General features: G+C 48.6%; 2 protein-coding genes across 3 annotated transcripts in view; both read left to right on the plus strand.

Annotated features, from left to right (window-relative positions):
• Positions 1 to 5,086, plus strand: part of naa40 (N-alpha-acetyltransferase 40, NatD catalytic subunit) — an 11,129-nt gene extending 6,043 nt beyond the window's left edge. The window contains exons 4-8 of the mRNA XM_086196957.1: positions 1 to 25; positions 322 to 480; positions 568 to 651; positions 1,180 to 1,257; positions 1,497 to 5,086. The exon at positions 1 to 25 is cut by the window's left edge and continues 71 nt beyond it. Of these exons, the coding sequence (XP_086053083.1) occupies positions 1 to 25; positions 322 to 480; positions 568 to 651; positions 1,180 to 1,257; positions 1,497 to 1,644 (494 nt within the window). The 3' untranslated portion in view covers positions 1,645 to 5,086. The remainder of the gene's footprint in view (positions 26 to 321; positions 481 to 567; positions 652 to 1,179; positions 1,258 to 1,496) is intronic.
• A 93-nt stretch (positions 5,087 to 5,179) lies between these two features.
• b3gat3 (beta-1,3-glucuronyltransferase 3 (glucuronosyltransferase I)) lies at positions 5,180 to 7,638 on the plus strand. Of its 2 annotated transcripts, none has more exons than XM_086196955.1 (8): positions 5,180 to 5,737; positions 5,875 to 5,982; positions 6,174 to 6,354; positions 6,446 to 6,629; positions 6,708 to 6,869; positions 6,950 to 7,036; positions 7,103 to 7,306; positions 7,471 to 7,638. In XM_086196955.1, exons 2-8 carry the CDS (start codon positions 5,889 to 5,891, stop codon positions 7,567 to 7,569), a joined length of 1,011 nt encoding a protein of 336 aa, XP_086053081.1. In that variant the 5' UTR covers positions 5,180 to 5,737; positions 5,875 to 5,888; the 3' UTR covers positions 7,570 to 7,638. The 2 variants fall into 2 exon arrangements, with proteins under 2 accessions (XP_086053081.1, XP_086053080.1); XM_086196954.1 differs by having other exon boundaries at positions 5,181 to 5,580.
• Positions 7,639 to 15,450: the final 7,812 nt, after the last annotated feature.

The following is a 15,450-nucleotide window of genomic DNA, read 5'->3' on the forward strand; positions in this document are numbered from 1 at the left end:
TCACCAGAGCCAACATGCAGACACTGTAAGACTTGGACAGATTCTCACTGACGGGACTGGTAGATTACAGCTGTGATGGAGGGAAGGGGAAGACGAGTAGACGGCGAGCCTGAAACTCGCCGTGCGCAGCAGAATTGGAAGGAGGGTTAGGAGCTGAGCACAGCTGAGAAAGATGGCGTGAAATGTATCTTTCTTTGTCTTAGCCGCAGCGTCGGTGGCGTTGAGTCTGTTCGACGGCTGCAGCTCCAGTTGGAGACGGTGCAGCCTGAGCGGGGCGGAGGAAGGGTCACGTTAAGGGTCATGCTTGTGTCTGTCTCGTAGTTATGAGCAGAGCGAGTGGGGGTGGAAGGAGAGGGAAAAGCGGGACGAGATGAATGATGAGAGGGCGTGGTACCTGCTGGCCCGCGACGGCGAGTCGGCCCCCGTGGCCTTCTCTCACTTCCGCTTCGACGTGGAGTGTGGCGAGGAGGTGCTATATTGGTAAGTCTGTTCATTCTAATTGCGTGTATTTAATTTTGAGAAGCTGTGACGCTCTTCCTGGTCTAACCGGCTGCCTGGACTCCACAGCTACGAGGTGCAGTTAGAGAGTCGAGTGCGGAGGAAAGGCCTGGGCAAGTTCCTCATCCAGATACTCCAACTCATCGCTAACAGGTAGAACACAGCAGCCGCCACTGGGACGGGGGCGGGGTTCAAGTTGCTCCCACACATTGAAACACGTGATAAACTGTAGAAAGAAACAGATTCTTGCCAGCTTACACTCACACATGGCCTCTCCACGCGTGTTCAGGTAGACCCACGCTTGCTCACTGTGTGTGACATCACTTCCTCGTTAAAACAGCGCTAACAATCACACGCCCCCCTGTTCAGTTGTTGAACGCAGGATGTCTCTCAACCCCTGTTAGTCCAGTCTTCTTCAATGAAGACTTCGAAGTTCCAAGTGCACTCACGATTACGCTGATTTCCCTTTCCAAAATATTTGTGATGTCACAAGTCCTGCTTGTAGGACCGCCCCTTAATTAGCACGGAGAGACCAATGAATGTGGAAGCAGTGGTGCAGCCCAGCTCATCCATCCCTCTTGCCAGTGAGTCCCAGCCGTGGGAGCGAGAGGAGTGCTGTGACTGGAGCTCGGTCACGCGTGGAACGCCAGTCAATCCCTGCTCATGTTTTCTCCTCTGCAGTACACAGATGAAGAAAGTGATGCTGACAGTTTTTAAACACAACCACGGAGCGTACCAGTTCTTCAGAGACGCTCTCCAGTGAGTATTCTGACTCTGCAGTGGACACGTTTATCACCTGCTCCACGTCATTTACACGCTTTGGGAAAGTGAACCGTAGAGACGAGAAGGTCTGAGGTCCAGATACGCGGTGTGTGGCGCGGTGGCCTCAGGCTGAGGGTCCGTGGCCCCACAGATGATGTCACCAGATCATTCATGAGATGGACCGCTAGATTCCTTCATCCTGTTAACCAGCCTCCTCGCTCTTTCGCCTCCTCTAGATTTGAGATAGACGAGACTTCACCGAGCATGTCCGGTTGCTGCGGCGACGACTGCTCCTACGAGATCCTGAGCCGGCGGACCAAACACGGCGAGGCGTCGGTGGGACACAGCCATGGGGGCGGGCACTGCGGCGGCTGCTGCCACTGATCAGCTGCAGCTGATTGGTTGAAAGCCAGCAACTTGGTCCAGCTGTGTGTGAAAGCTTGAGCTGCCTGCTCTCACAAGCATTTTAAGTTTGAACGGCCATTAAAAGCCAGCCGGCGGGGACGAGCCTCGCCTGCTGGCAGATATCAATGTTACATTATGGATTGAGATTCGTGTTTTGTTGTGTATCTCTGCTCCAAAGCAGTTGCAGTGTGAGCTTTCACACATAGCTTCTGTTTTTCTACATCTTGGTTCAGTGTCCAAGCATCTTTTCTCCCTCTTATTAACCCTCTCATTGAGTAGTTGTAGTTCCAGCCAAGAACAAGCGAAGGACGCGCCGCCGTTCTCTCCCTGCAGACTTCCTGCTCTCATCTGCTGCGGTGCTCCACTGTAGCCAATCCTGCATCAGGGCCTCTGAAACTTTGACTTGAGACGCAACATGAGGCTGCATGATAGAAGCTGAAGGCAGAGCTCCAGCGCAGTAACTCGCAGCTCGCTCGAGGGCGACCTTCGACCTCGCCAGCGCTCCGACGCCTCCTGTGGTTGTTCAGATCTGTCCAGTAAGTGATGCCGACTGTTTGTTAGGCACATTTACTCAGTCTTTGATGCCCGGCTGTCACACGCACGTCGACGGACTTGGAGACCAGACGTCGGTCCCCCTGGTCCAGCAGCAGAGGAGTGGGCACGTCCCACCTCTGCTGTGGAACTAAAGAACGCGCCACAGTGGGAGGGTCTGGTGTCTGTGTCAACAGTGGCGATGAGCCTTTGAGTTGCAGTCAAAGTGCCACATGTCAACATGGAGGGGAACTGGTTGCTACTGTGCAGTTTTTTGTGGTGTGTTGTACTGCATCAGTGTTTGTAATTCAGTCAGGGTCAAACAGTCACGAGTATTGTGGGCGGTGCCCCGAGTTACTGCGGAGGAAAACTACTTGACGTGTCTCAAGTCACCTGAAATCAGCTCAACAGGTGAGGGAAAGTCCACCAGGATTCTGAGCAGGAGGGGGTTTGGATTCTTTGGACTGAGACTACTAGCTTGTTTCACTGATCCGGGGTCCTGTTAGTCACAGTTGGTCTGCTGTAGCGGAACCCGATGTGATAGAATGGAGTTCTCTGCACGTTGGCAGCGGCTGCACGGCCCGTGACACCACTGTTACATCACCGCAGCACGCCAGAAGCACTACCCCTCGTCTCCAGTCAGGTGACGCCCAACTATAGACTCTCCGAGCTTTGGTTTCTGTTGTGTTTTTCCTTTTGCGTGATGCCTTTTTTCCTGATCATGCATCATCATTTCTCCCAGTGACGCTGGTAGGAACAGTTGACAGTGGCGTCATCTTTTGTTGTCCTTCCAGCGTGAGCCTCCTCGCTGCTTCTGCTCCCCTGCAGAACAAACTCGATGAATAACGCGCTCCGGTTCCACTCGTTTGTCTCCTAGCTTTTCCATGTTTCATGTCTTCTGTTCTTCGTGCCTCTGCTTTCTCTCTCTGAATAATGACTAACAATGCATCACTCCCACGCGCCCTCTTCTGTTCCAAGAGGTACTGACGATGAACCCGTTGATGTTGATTCTACCGTTAGCTGGATTAAAAACCATCCTCCATCTCTCCTTTTTCATAATCTGTTAGCTTGAGCGAATCATATTGATTTACCAGGGATGGTCGCAGTGATGTACAGTGACTTGAGTGCTCGGAGGAAGGAAGTGGATGATTGACGATGGGAGTTCTTGTAGTCTTTCTGTGGTTTCTCTCCTTGATAGTCGACTATATTCACAGCCTGCCATCATAAGTTTACTAAATGTCCAAGTTGAACTCTGAATCAGGTTGAAACCGCAGCGATGGCGCTTCTGTACCTGCGCTCACGCATGGAGTCCAGTAGGTGTAGAAGCTTTATGTCAGTCCTGTTGCGTCGAGACAGACGGCTCACGCGTTGATCTGCTCTGATGCGTCAACTGATGGCACTTGAGATGCCGCATCACGAGAGAACCTCCAACGGCTGCTTGGTGAAGTCGCATTCGTTGACGCATGATTGAGGCTGCTGCTGCGGCTCAGAGGATTCCTGTGTTTATGCTGTTTCAAAGAAGATTCTGGTAAACCCCCCCCCCCCCCCCCCCCGCTTGAGCCAGAACGCCATGGCCGGCTGGAGTGTGACGTTCAAGGACACCTGTCATCATCGAGTCTGTCCTTTTAAAACCAGGGTTAGACCACAAGTGGAGGGAATCTCGAGGTGATTTCAGCAATAAAAAACCATTGTAAAATGATGCAATGCCTTAATTGTCTATAAAGATGAGTTCTGGCAGTCGGGCAGCAGAAGCAGTTGAATGTGGGCCATCCCTGCTTGGCTGTGTGTGGACGGACTGCAGGCGTGGACGGACTGCAGGCGTGGACGCTGCGGCGTCTCAGTTGTGCTGTCAGACGCCGACGGTTGCTGCGACTGCCTCCCACAACAAGCCAGCTGCTCCCGGATGGGGATGACGTCTGATACTGGAACAAGTAGAACCAGTTTCGTCCCTGCCAGTCATTTTGACCCAAACAAATGTGTGGAAGATCCGGAATGTTTCTTTCCAAGCGTCTTAAATTTGTACATTGTGCGTGGTCGTAGGCGACATCGAGGAGGTTGAGCTGGAGGCTCGGTCGTGACTCATTGCCGGGGTGAGAAGGAAGATGTTTTAGCTGCTGCAGGCTCACCCTCACCACACACGAACAACAAAATCACTGAATAAAGAACGAGTTTTAGTTGAAGACTACCTTCTTAAGTTAGAACTTCATTTTCTCTGCAAGTGTTGAGCTAAAAGAGGATGCTGTACATAGTGCTAGTGGATCGACTGACTGTCTCTCTCAGGTTAACCACGTGTGATCAAACCTCCTCTGTTTAACGTAACAACCATGTTGTCAGGTGTTTGCTGGATTGCACCGACCTCGAGTCAGTTCCCTCCTGTCGGCCGTTTTAAAGAAACTGATTTGAAAACCTGCTTTTAGTTTTGGTAGGAATTACAGTTAAAGAACAACCTGAATGCTTACATTTGCATGTAATAAAAAAAAAAAAAAAAAAAAAGACACCGAACTGACTCCAGATCAGTGGCCCTAGTCAATCCAGTTAAACAGGCCTCTTAAAGTGACAGTACTTTTGTGAAATACCTTGAAATATGAGCCTAACATTTTATTTTTCTTATTTTTAAAACAGAACTGCACCAATCAGAGATCCTTCTCTTGGTCTTTCTCTCTCTGTATCTCCATATTCTATATATATGCTGTTGCGGTTCATCGTCATTTTCATTTCTAGGCCTTTTACACCTTTTTTAAACGTGATGTTGAATGAAAAACCTCCCATGTTTGATGAGCGTCGCTGTCCTGTCCGTCATTAACTTCCATGAAAGGGAAAGCTGAAACGTTCTGCCTTGTCAGTGTTTGATTTGTATGTTCAACAAATAAAGGAAAGTTGTTTGACTTTTCGAGAGAAGCTCCTTGTTGTTATTCCTGAATAAAAGGACGTGATGACGTCAACGGCTGAGGAGGTTCAGGCTCATCAGCAACGTCACGAGCCATTTCGTCATCTGGCGAGTTCTCGGATCACCAGCGAAGGTTTGGACGTCAAAGTGGGGATTCCTGAAAATACTGTCGATGTCCCATAGACAAGGTAGCAGGAGTCAGCGAGTTGCTCTTTATTGATGGAACTGCGCTTCCGTTCTCCCGACATGGGTTCATGTTGAACCTACGGTTCGACAGATTTGTCGCGTCCATGCGGAACTGTGTGCGGATGTGTTGAGGGGTCCCCTTATGGTGACGTACTGGAACCGGAAGTTGTTGGAGCAGCACTGCAAGAATGTCCTATCTGAAGCTATGAATGGTCGCCCGGTGCCCTGAGGTGCCTTTGCCAGTGTCAGCTCCAAATGCCATGAAGGGCCCAGCCCGCAGACCCACCGCGACCCACCGGATCCCGTGAGTGGTGAGTTTCTCCGCACGGAAGCGGAGCTCCTAACGAGCCCTGGAGCAGCAGCCCGGGCTGGCCCGGCCATCCTGACCGGTGTGCCGACACTAGCCGAGCTTCTCAGGAGGAAAGCAGTCATCAGCTCCGACGCTACCTGAAGTGCTGCCGCTGCTGGGTGAGCTCTAGTCCGCCCAGCTGCTGGCTCTCAGTCGCGTCGACGCTCTTCGGCTCTCGTTCGCCGGCGTCAGCAGTGCTCGGGCTGCGCTCCTTCATGAAGTGAATTAATAACAGTTGAACTCGTCACCCTTTCAGCTGCCCGAGCTACCATGGCAACGAGGATGAGGCTGAAGCTGAAGACTGTGTTTGTGCTCTACTTCATGGTCTCTCTCCTGGGCCTGGTCTATGCGCTGATGCAGCTCGGTAAGTGTCCAGATCTGATCCGGTATCAGCCGACCTCAGTAGGCTCGTGTGGTCAGTCAGCTGATTCCTGACCGACTCCTCTCTCAGTTGTGGTGGCTGATACTGAGGCGGAGTTGGCCGCTAACTCGGTCACAGCAACGATGGCGTGTGACATCGATGCAGGCCGTCTGACCGCCTCCTCTGTGTTAAAGGTCAACGCTGCGACTGCACAGAGCATGACCTGCCAAAGGACCGTACCATATCTCGTCTGCGGGGGGAGCTGCACCGTCTCCAGGAGCAGATGAGGAAGTCGGAGGCAACAAAACAACCCAACAAAGTGCAGGCGAAGACTTCCTTGACCGCCATCTTTGTCATCACACCAACATACGCGAGGCAGCTGGCTACGTTCATGTATTCTGTTCATCTCCGACCTCCCCCGTCTCCTCCTCCTCCTCACCCCCCAACACTCTGCTCCTCTGTCCAGGCTGGTGCAGAAGGCCGAGCTGACCCGTCTGTCCCACACCTTCCTCCATGTTCCTCAGCTCCACTGGGTCGTGATCGAAGACTCCCCGCACAGGACGCCTCTGGTGACCGACCTCCTGGCGAAGAGCGGTCTGACCTACACACATCTGCACATGCCCACCGCCAAGGACCGCAAGCTGCAGGAGGTGGGCGGAGCACAGCCTCGTCAGGTTATTCTCCTTATCGATTAATGAATGATTTTAAAAGCGCTTGCTGTGTTCCAGGGCGACCCCAGCTGGCTGAAACCTCGGGGGGTGGAGCAGAGGAACGAGGGTCTGCGGTGGCTCCGGGAGGACAGAAGGGCCCAGCAGGAGGGGCAGGACCAGCAGGGCGTGGTCTACTTTGCTGATGACGACAACACGTACAGTCTGCAGATATTTGAGGAGGTGCAGGGACTCTTTGATGTAACTGGTGTGTACAGCTGAGGAGGTGCTGAGTGACTAAAGAATACTCCATGTCGTCTCAGATGAGGAGCACCCAGCGGGTGTCCGTGTGGCCGGTGGGGCTGGTGGGGGGGATGAAGTACGAGAGGCCCGTGGTGGAAGGAGGGAAGGTAGGAGCTCTGCCCTCTCCTCATTATGACCAGTGCGCACCATCTCATCTGTGTTTCTGCCCTCAGGTGATTCGCTTTCATACTGGCTGGCGCCCCAGTCGCCCCTTCCCCATGGACATGGCGGGCTTCGCCGTGTCCCTGAAACTGGTGCTGGCCAACCCGGATGCTTGTTTTGATGGTGACGCTCCAATGGGCTTCCTGGAAAGCAGCTTCCTGCAGGGTCTGGTCACCATGGACGAGCTGGAGCCCAAAGCTGACAACTGCTCCAAAGTATGAGGTTCCACTGGTTCCCTCCAGCTGTGGAGTGTGATGAGATGTGTTGGTGACGACACCTGTCAATCACGTGTGATGAGATGTGTTGGTGACGACACCTGTCAATCACGTGTGATGAGATGTGTTGGTGACGACACCTGTCAATCATGTGTGATTCACAGGTTCTGGTGTGGCACACACGGACGGAGAAGCCCAAGATGAAGCGGGAGGAGGCTCTGCAGGCTCAGGGACTGGGCTCAGACCCTGATGTGGAGGTCTGAGGAACAAGCACACACACACCACACACACACACACACACACACACACACACACACACACACTCCTAACACTCCTAACAGGAAGCAGCCACCGTGAGAAGGCAACTCTGCTGTACATTTGTAAAACAAGGATCTGTGTTCGAGGTGACTTTTAAATTGACCCGGTCATGACTGTTGGTGTCTTCGTGTGTGTGTGTGAGCGTTTGTGCGAGCTCGTCAGTGTATGTGGGTGTATTGAGTGTGTGTTCTTCTAACTGCATACGTTGTACATGTACTGTTTGTGATCGGAGCGACGTTACCCAGCATGAACGAGGATCAGGAGTCTGACTAACGAGCTGCCGGTCAGAAATCTTCTAATCCAGTTTGGACTGGAGCTGGAGGTCGACCACACCCTTCATGGTTTGGTCTGACGTGGTCGCCAGGATCGACCAGGACAAATTCATGCATGGCTTCATTTCTTGTGTGAGTAACGTGTGTAAGTCTCTTTTCCTCCACGTAGAAGCTCAGAATAGTTGAAACACATATTAATCTGTAAATACTGGACGATATCATCCGGCTGTCTGAGAAGAGCAAGGATGGGATGAATTCATCTGGCTGCTGCCTCGTCGATATCTCACTGGTGTAACTCAGTTTTCTCTGAATATTTCCAATAATCAAGTAACTCGTAGAGCCCAGTGGCTGAAGCTGATTGGTTCTGTAGGCAGGACCAGAACAGCAACGACCTGCAGCAGCTGGAACGAGAATGTTTAAACATGGCTGCCGTGTCCGCGGCCTCCTCAGCTGCTGCGTAACCTGCTGCTTCAGTGTAACTCGTGAGTCAGTGGCTTCTCTCCCGCTCTGTCATGTGTTTCTGTATCTGGCCTGTTGTACAGTGGATGGAGTCAGTGAATAAACCCCACGTGTCCAACTTGCTCTCGTGCTTCTTTCTGCGTGGCGGAGAAGGAGCTGCTGCAGCTGGGCCTGCAGGGCTGACCCGGGAAACCTGCTGAGGCCTGAGACCAGAGGGTTCACGGACGGCCGTTTGACACAGAACTCAGCAGAGTCTTTGAAAAGGCATCAAGTCCAGAGCTGCTGCACCAACAATTCCTGAAAAGGTTGACTCATCAAATCGTTGAGCAAACCTGCAAACGTTTATGAAAGAAGAAAAGAGCGGGAAGTCATGGAAGCGTACCTGCACATCGCGGGCAGACGGACGAAGGGATCTCGTGGCTGTTGTGGATCGACTGGAACGTCTGAGGACGTGGAGTTGTTTGCGTGTGCTGGAGTGATCGGACACCTCAGAGAGCGCGTGTGAGCCCTGCTGACATCATCAGCTGTGATATGATGATGTAAAACACGCCCACAAATCAGTCCAGATCAGATCAGTGCTGGCACGACTCAGAAACGATTCCAATATCGTCACTTTGACCGATTCACGTTCAACGAGACGTCCCGCTGACGAAGATGACGAGTCGAGTCATCTTGATTTGATACGAACGTGTTTTGTGAGGGGAAGTTCGTCACGCCGTCACAGCCCTGCTCATCATTTCGGTGTCTAAATTGGTTGTGTGTGTTAATAACGACTCATGTTGGCTTCTCCCTCTGGACACTAGAATCAATCTATAATCCATAACTGATAGCTGCAGTCATGGTGAAAGGGGGGGGGGGCACCTTATCGTAATATCACTAAAAATAATCATCAGAAGATGAGGCGTCAGTCACGTTTCCCTGTCGTGGTTTCATCATTTCTAATAATAAAAAGATAAATACTATATGACTACTACGAGTACTAGTTATTGTAGTAACTGGTACTCCTGTTGCCTCTGTTATCATGAGGACTACTATGTTGTTTTTGTCCCTCTAGGATGTTCGCAGTATTCTGGTACCACGGATTGGGATGAGGACTGTTCATCACTGTTCTTGTACACTTTATGATGCTTATTATTGCTAATCTTTATGGTTATTATGTTGTTATTGTTAACTACATGATTTGAATTTTTATTTTTTATGATTGTTTTGGTGGTTTTGTTATCAATGTGATTGTCGCTGTTGTTCAGATTATTATTAGAAGTGTGATTGTTAGCATCATTTTATTGTGATTTATTGATCATTCTTCCTGTCGTTATCATTATTGGAACTATAATTTTGATGTCCTTTTTCATAATTAGTCGTATTTATGATTTTATGGTTTTATCCTTGTTCTTATTGTTGGTCCGACCTGTCATTTTAATATCATTGTTTCTTTTGTTGTTATTATCGTTGTTGTTTATTGCTATGTTTGTTGTTCGGGGGGGTCCTCAGAAACAAACGCAGGTCGGTTCTTCTCACAGAAAGTAAACGTCTCAACTGGGAGGAGAGGTTTGCTGTCATGTGACTCATCATGTGACTCAGTCAGGAAGTTGGTTTCTCCTAATGACCATCAGGTGGCGTGAGAGATCCCGCCGACGCCTGATCCTGCTGAGTTCTGCTGCTGACCTCACGTGTGGTACGTGAAGCAAACAGTTCCAGTCTTACTGTCTCGCGTCTTACCTGGTTGGATCCAGGAAAGCCACCGGATCCCCTGCAGGATCAGCCCTCTGCTCCTGGATCCTCCCCAAAGCCCCCATCCAGAGCCCCGCTGGTCTCTGGTGCCAAGCAGACGTCTGGAGTCTCGCTCCTGATGAAATGTGTCCATGTGCTCTTAATCTGTGCCGATGGCGGCTCAACTGGGCTAATGACATAAGTGACCGCCTGCTGGTTTTACAGTTCGACATCTGGCCGAACAAAAGAAGTAATGAGCCTGGTGCTGGAGGCTGGGAGGAGTGGAGTGTGCCGCGAACCAGGCTGTCTACCTGCCTAGGATTGGCGTTAGTGGCTTGGCGTGTGCTGCCGCCCAGACGAGGATTAAGGCCACATTCATCATCTGATGGCTGATCATTGCTTTTATGAGCATCTTTAGATTTCTGTCCGTATGGGGCGGATGACGTCATGTTGGGGACCCAAACTGTGCGGCGCAGCAGGTTTCCTCAACATTTGGGAGCCTTTTTGCTTCATCACTCAGCGGAGAAGGGAACCACCCAGACGTCCAGGCGAAGAGGCCAGAAAGAACAAGAACGGGACGAAATCAAGAAAACGTCCGCAGAGAACTCGCTTCATCACGCGGCGGTTCACCTCGCGAAGTGATGGGTGTGTGTGAGAGCGCTGCTACATCCCTCTATGTGGCGCTGCACAGCTGATCTTTCATACACACGGATCTATTGATTGGGCTATTGATTTTCAAATAAGCTCTCAATGTAGAAAGTAGAAATCCAATTAAAAGTTGAACTCGAAACAGTTAATCCACTCAAGACGATGAAACTTTATCGATTTTACCCTCAAAATCAATAAGGTGCACGTGTGTGTGTGTGAGAGAGAGAGAGAGAGAGCGCCTCGGCTGTCACCACCAACACGGCGCTCTCTTTGGCTATCAGCTGACCATCCGGCCACGAATAAATGAATGGTGCTGAATGACACCTTTCTGAGTGACGCGTTTGAATTCTCCTCCCAGGCTCGACTGCTGTCAACATAATTACAGCATCATTCATCTTTTTTCAAAAGTTGAGATCTGATCTCTTGTTGTAGTGCTCTGATGAAAACTCAGCATTTTAATAAGTAGGAAAGGAGTGACCAGTAAAATACTTCTGTTTGAGTCAAGTGGTGATGTCATCACAGTAGACGAGGAAAAACCTCCTGTTTGACAACTCGAACACAATTTGGAGTCGAGAGTTTGTACCTGTTGACATGTGACTGGCAGGGAAATCACAACTCCGGACTCCGACACCTGCGTTTAACCCCATGTGACCTCTCAACATGGCTGCCGGGAGGAAAGTCTCTGGCTTCAGAAGTTCGAGTCCTAAAACCTGGAACCTGGAAGTTCACCCTCCAGATCCACCAGTAAACACCAGACCGGTGGATGGTGGAGGTTCAGTTCTACATCAGATCCACCAGTAAACAGCAGACCGGTGGATGGTGGAGGTTCAGTTCTACATCAGATCCACCAGTAAACACCAGACCGGTGGATGGTGGAGGTTCAGTTCTAAATCAGATCCACCAGTAAACAGCAGACCGGTGGATGGTGGAGGTTCAGTTCTACGTCAGATCCACCAGTAAACACCAGACCGGTGGATGGTGGAGGGTCAGTTCTACGTCAGATCCACCAGTAAACACCAGACCGGTGGATGGTGGAGGTTCAGTTCTACATCGGATCCACCAGTAAACACCAGACCGGTGGATGGTGGAGGTTCAGTTCTACATCAGATCCACCAGTAAACACCAGACCGGTGGATGGTGGAGGTTCAGTTCTACATCAGATCCACCAGTAAACACCAGACTGGTGGATGGTGGAGGTTCAGTTCTACGTCAGATCCACCAGTAAACACCAGACAGGTGGATTTTGGAGGTTCAGTTCTACATCAGATCCACCAGTAAACACCAGACTGGTGGATGTTGGAGTGGTGGAGTCTTAAAAACCTGGGTTGCTAACAAGACTCTAGAGGAGCCTACAGAGGTCATTAAAGGTCATCAGGGGGAAACACAAGAAGCCTGAAGATCAGTGTCGGTGACCTTGAAGTCATGTGACCCTGGTGGAGCTCCTTCCTAGGCTAATGTTAGCTTAGCACTGCTAACCATAGCATCCAGGCTTCCAGCATCATCAGAGGGTTCATTAGTGAAGATGATCTTGATGAACTGAACCTGGAAGATCATCAACTTTTAACCTTTGGGACAACAAACACTCCTCATCCCTGACTCCATCACTTCCTGTTGGACTACAAACACTCCTCATCCCTGACTCCATCACTTCCTGTTGGACTACAAACACTCCTCATCCCTGACATCATCACTTCCTGTTGGACTACAAACATGCCACAGTCCTGACATGCTAACTTCCCTCTCCTATTTTGGAGAAGTTTTTAGACTCCTCGTGTATTTGTACTTCAACAATGTCTCTGCTGCACTGAAGAGGAACTCAGTAGAAGTAATGCTGACATCACGACAGTGACGAGTCCTCCTTGGTGATTTCCACGTTGTGGAGGTCTGTGGAGGGTTAATGACCAGACGTATATGGAACCAACAAAAATGAGGTGAAAGCTTGATTCCAAGCATCAGTGCTGTCATTGCGCTGTGACTCCGCCCTACGTCCCTGTGGGGAAACCCCGCGGCCTCAGTGAGGAGGATTGGAATGTGGCTCTATCGCACATTTCCATATTAACCACAGACGTATGATGGTGTGGAGCCGAGTCGCTGGACGAGTCCTCCATCTTCACCTCTGCTCTGTTGGCGCTGCGCTGGCTAACAGGACATGATCCTGCACACGAAAACTCACAACACCGCGTTTCTACTCCAGAAGCTGCTGTCTTACGTTACCTTACAGCCATGAAACCCCACACTGACCTCAGTGCTTGAGTTTCCTTCAAAGAAAAAAGGGTCAAAACAAACAACAGTACTACTGAGCGGGGACCGGCGGTCAGCTTGTCTCGCCGTCGGTGGCGGGTCTCAGCCAATGACGTCTCAGGATTTGTTTTCATGCTCCGCTGCTGTCTGGACAATAGACGTCTCAGTGATGCTCCTCTCCTCCACCGCCGTGGCAGTGGTGCTTTAACAGAGTCATAATGAGCCTCCATGTCATCAGAAAACAAAGAGAGGGAGGGGGGTGGGGTAGGAGGGGGGAGTGTCGGAGGGGGTTGGGGGGTCACGGGGTCACGGTCAACACCACAGTCAGGTTCAAGTCACCAAGCTGCTGCTGATTGTTTCCCCCCACAATTCCTCGTGTCCAGGATAGGCCGACATGCCTCCACTGATGTCTGCTCCTCCACAGGGCTGTGTCTGAGGGAGGCTGGGAGCACTGGGAACGCTGGAAGCACTGGGAACGCCGGGATGGCTGGAAAACTGTCTGAGAGGAATATTAAGTGGCAGCTTTGCTACGACGTGTCAGCCAGGATGTGGTGGATGGTGAGTTGAACTCTTCATCGCAGCTGCTTCCAGGCTCAATGAAATCAGTGTGTGTGTGTGTGTACGTGTGTGTGATCGTTGAGGTCAGAGATTGCAGGAACACCCACGTAACTCTGAATTATTTTTCTTGAAGATCTGGTCAGCTCAGTGTGTGTTTCCCTGGAAGCTGACTGTCATGACTTTCAAACACAGCCAATGTCTTCATGTCACTGGGATTTGAGTCCTGACGCTGTTGGGAGGGAGCGGAGGAGGAGCGCAGTCACTGGACTGTTCCACTTCTGCTGCCTTCTTCTTCCACTTTACCACTGTTAACATCTGATGATGTCACGAGGCTTTGAAATGCAACAAAGCCTTCAGGCGTCTGGCGTCACACCAGCAGCTCCGGTGTCATTGAAATCAAAAAAATGATTCAGAGTTTCAACAAAAATCAAAATTAAAAAGAAAAAGTACAAAAGTAGAAAATATATTTGTACATCAGAAGCTTCCAGTTACTGCCTTCAAACTGTTGAGTACTGACATCAGAGCTCTGTCTCCTGAATGCAGCTGCAGTAAACCACGTAGTTCATCAACAGGAGCTTATATATATGTGTGTGTGTGTGTGTGTGTGTGTATTTGTATGTTTATATATATGTGTGTGTGTATATATGTGTGTGTGTGTATATTTGTATGTTTATATATATGTGTGTGTATATATGTGTGTGTGTGTATATTTGTATGTTTATATATGTGTGTGTATATATGTGTGTGTGTGTATATTTGTATGTTTATATATATATGTGTGTGTGTATATATGTGTGTGTGTATATTTGTATGTTTATATATATGTGTGTGTGTATATATGTGTGTGTGTATATGTGTGTATATTTGTATGTTTATATATATGCTTATATATATGCGTGTGTGTATATATGTGTGTATATTTGTATGTTTATATATGTGTGTGTGTGTGTGTATTTGTATGTTTATATATGTGTGTGTATATATGTGTGTGTGTGTAAATTTGTATGTTTATATATATGTGTGTGTGTATATGTGTATATTTGTATGTTTATATGTGTGTGTGTATATATGTGTGTGTATATTTGTATGTTTATATTTGTGTGTATATGTGTGTGTATATTTGTATGTTTATATATTTGTGTGTATATATGTGTGTATATTTGTATGTTTATATATGTGTATATATATGTGTGTGTATGTATGATTATATTTGTATGTTTATATATGTGTGTGTATATTTGTATGTTTATGTATGTCTGTGTATATATGTGTGTATATTTGTATGTTTGTATATGTGTGTATATTTGTAAGTTTATATATATGTGTGTGTATTTGTATGTTTATATATGTGTGTATATGTGTGTGTATATATGTGTATATTTGTATGTTTATATATGTGTGTGTATATATGTGTGTGTATTTGTATGTTTATAAATGTGTGTATATTTGTATGTTTGTATATGTGTGTATATTTGTATGTTTATATATGTGTGTGTATATATACACACACATATATACGCATACATATATATATGTGTGTGTGTGTGTGTATATATATATGTATGTATATATATATATGTATATATATATATAAATATATATATATATATATATATATATATATATATATATATATATACACACACACACACACACACACACACACACATATATATGTGTGTGTGTTCATGTTCCGTCCTGGTCTGTCTCTGATCCCACACGGTTCAGCAGGTTGCTTCTAATCTTCCATCTGTAACTTAAAGCAGTTCAAACAAGCTCCGCCCTCACTGATGCCTCAGGATTAGGAACCTCACCAAGTTACTTGTTTCTGCTTCTGCTGGTGCTTTTTTGATTGAGTTTCAGACGCAGGATTTGAGGGAGTGTTTTTGTGCACTGGTTCTTGAACTCAAAGCGGATCTTTGTTTCCTCACTGTTTTG

The sequence above is a fragment of the Aulostomus chinensis genome, chromosome 24, assembly GCF_037954235.1.
Source record: "Aulostomus chinensis isolate RoL2024-O1b breed Wild chromosome 24, RoL_Achi_v1.0, whole genome shotgun sequence".
Lineage (NCBI taxonomy): Eukaryota > Metazoa > Chordata > Actinopteri > Syngnathiformes > Aulostomidae > Aulostomus > Aulostomus chinensis.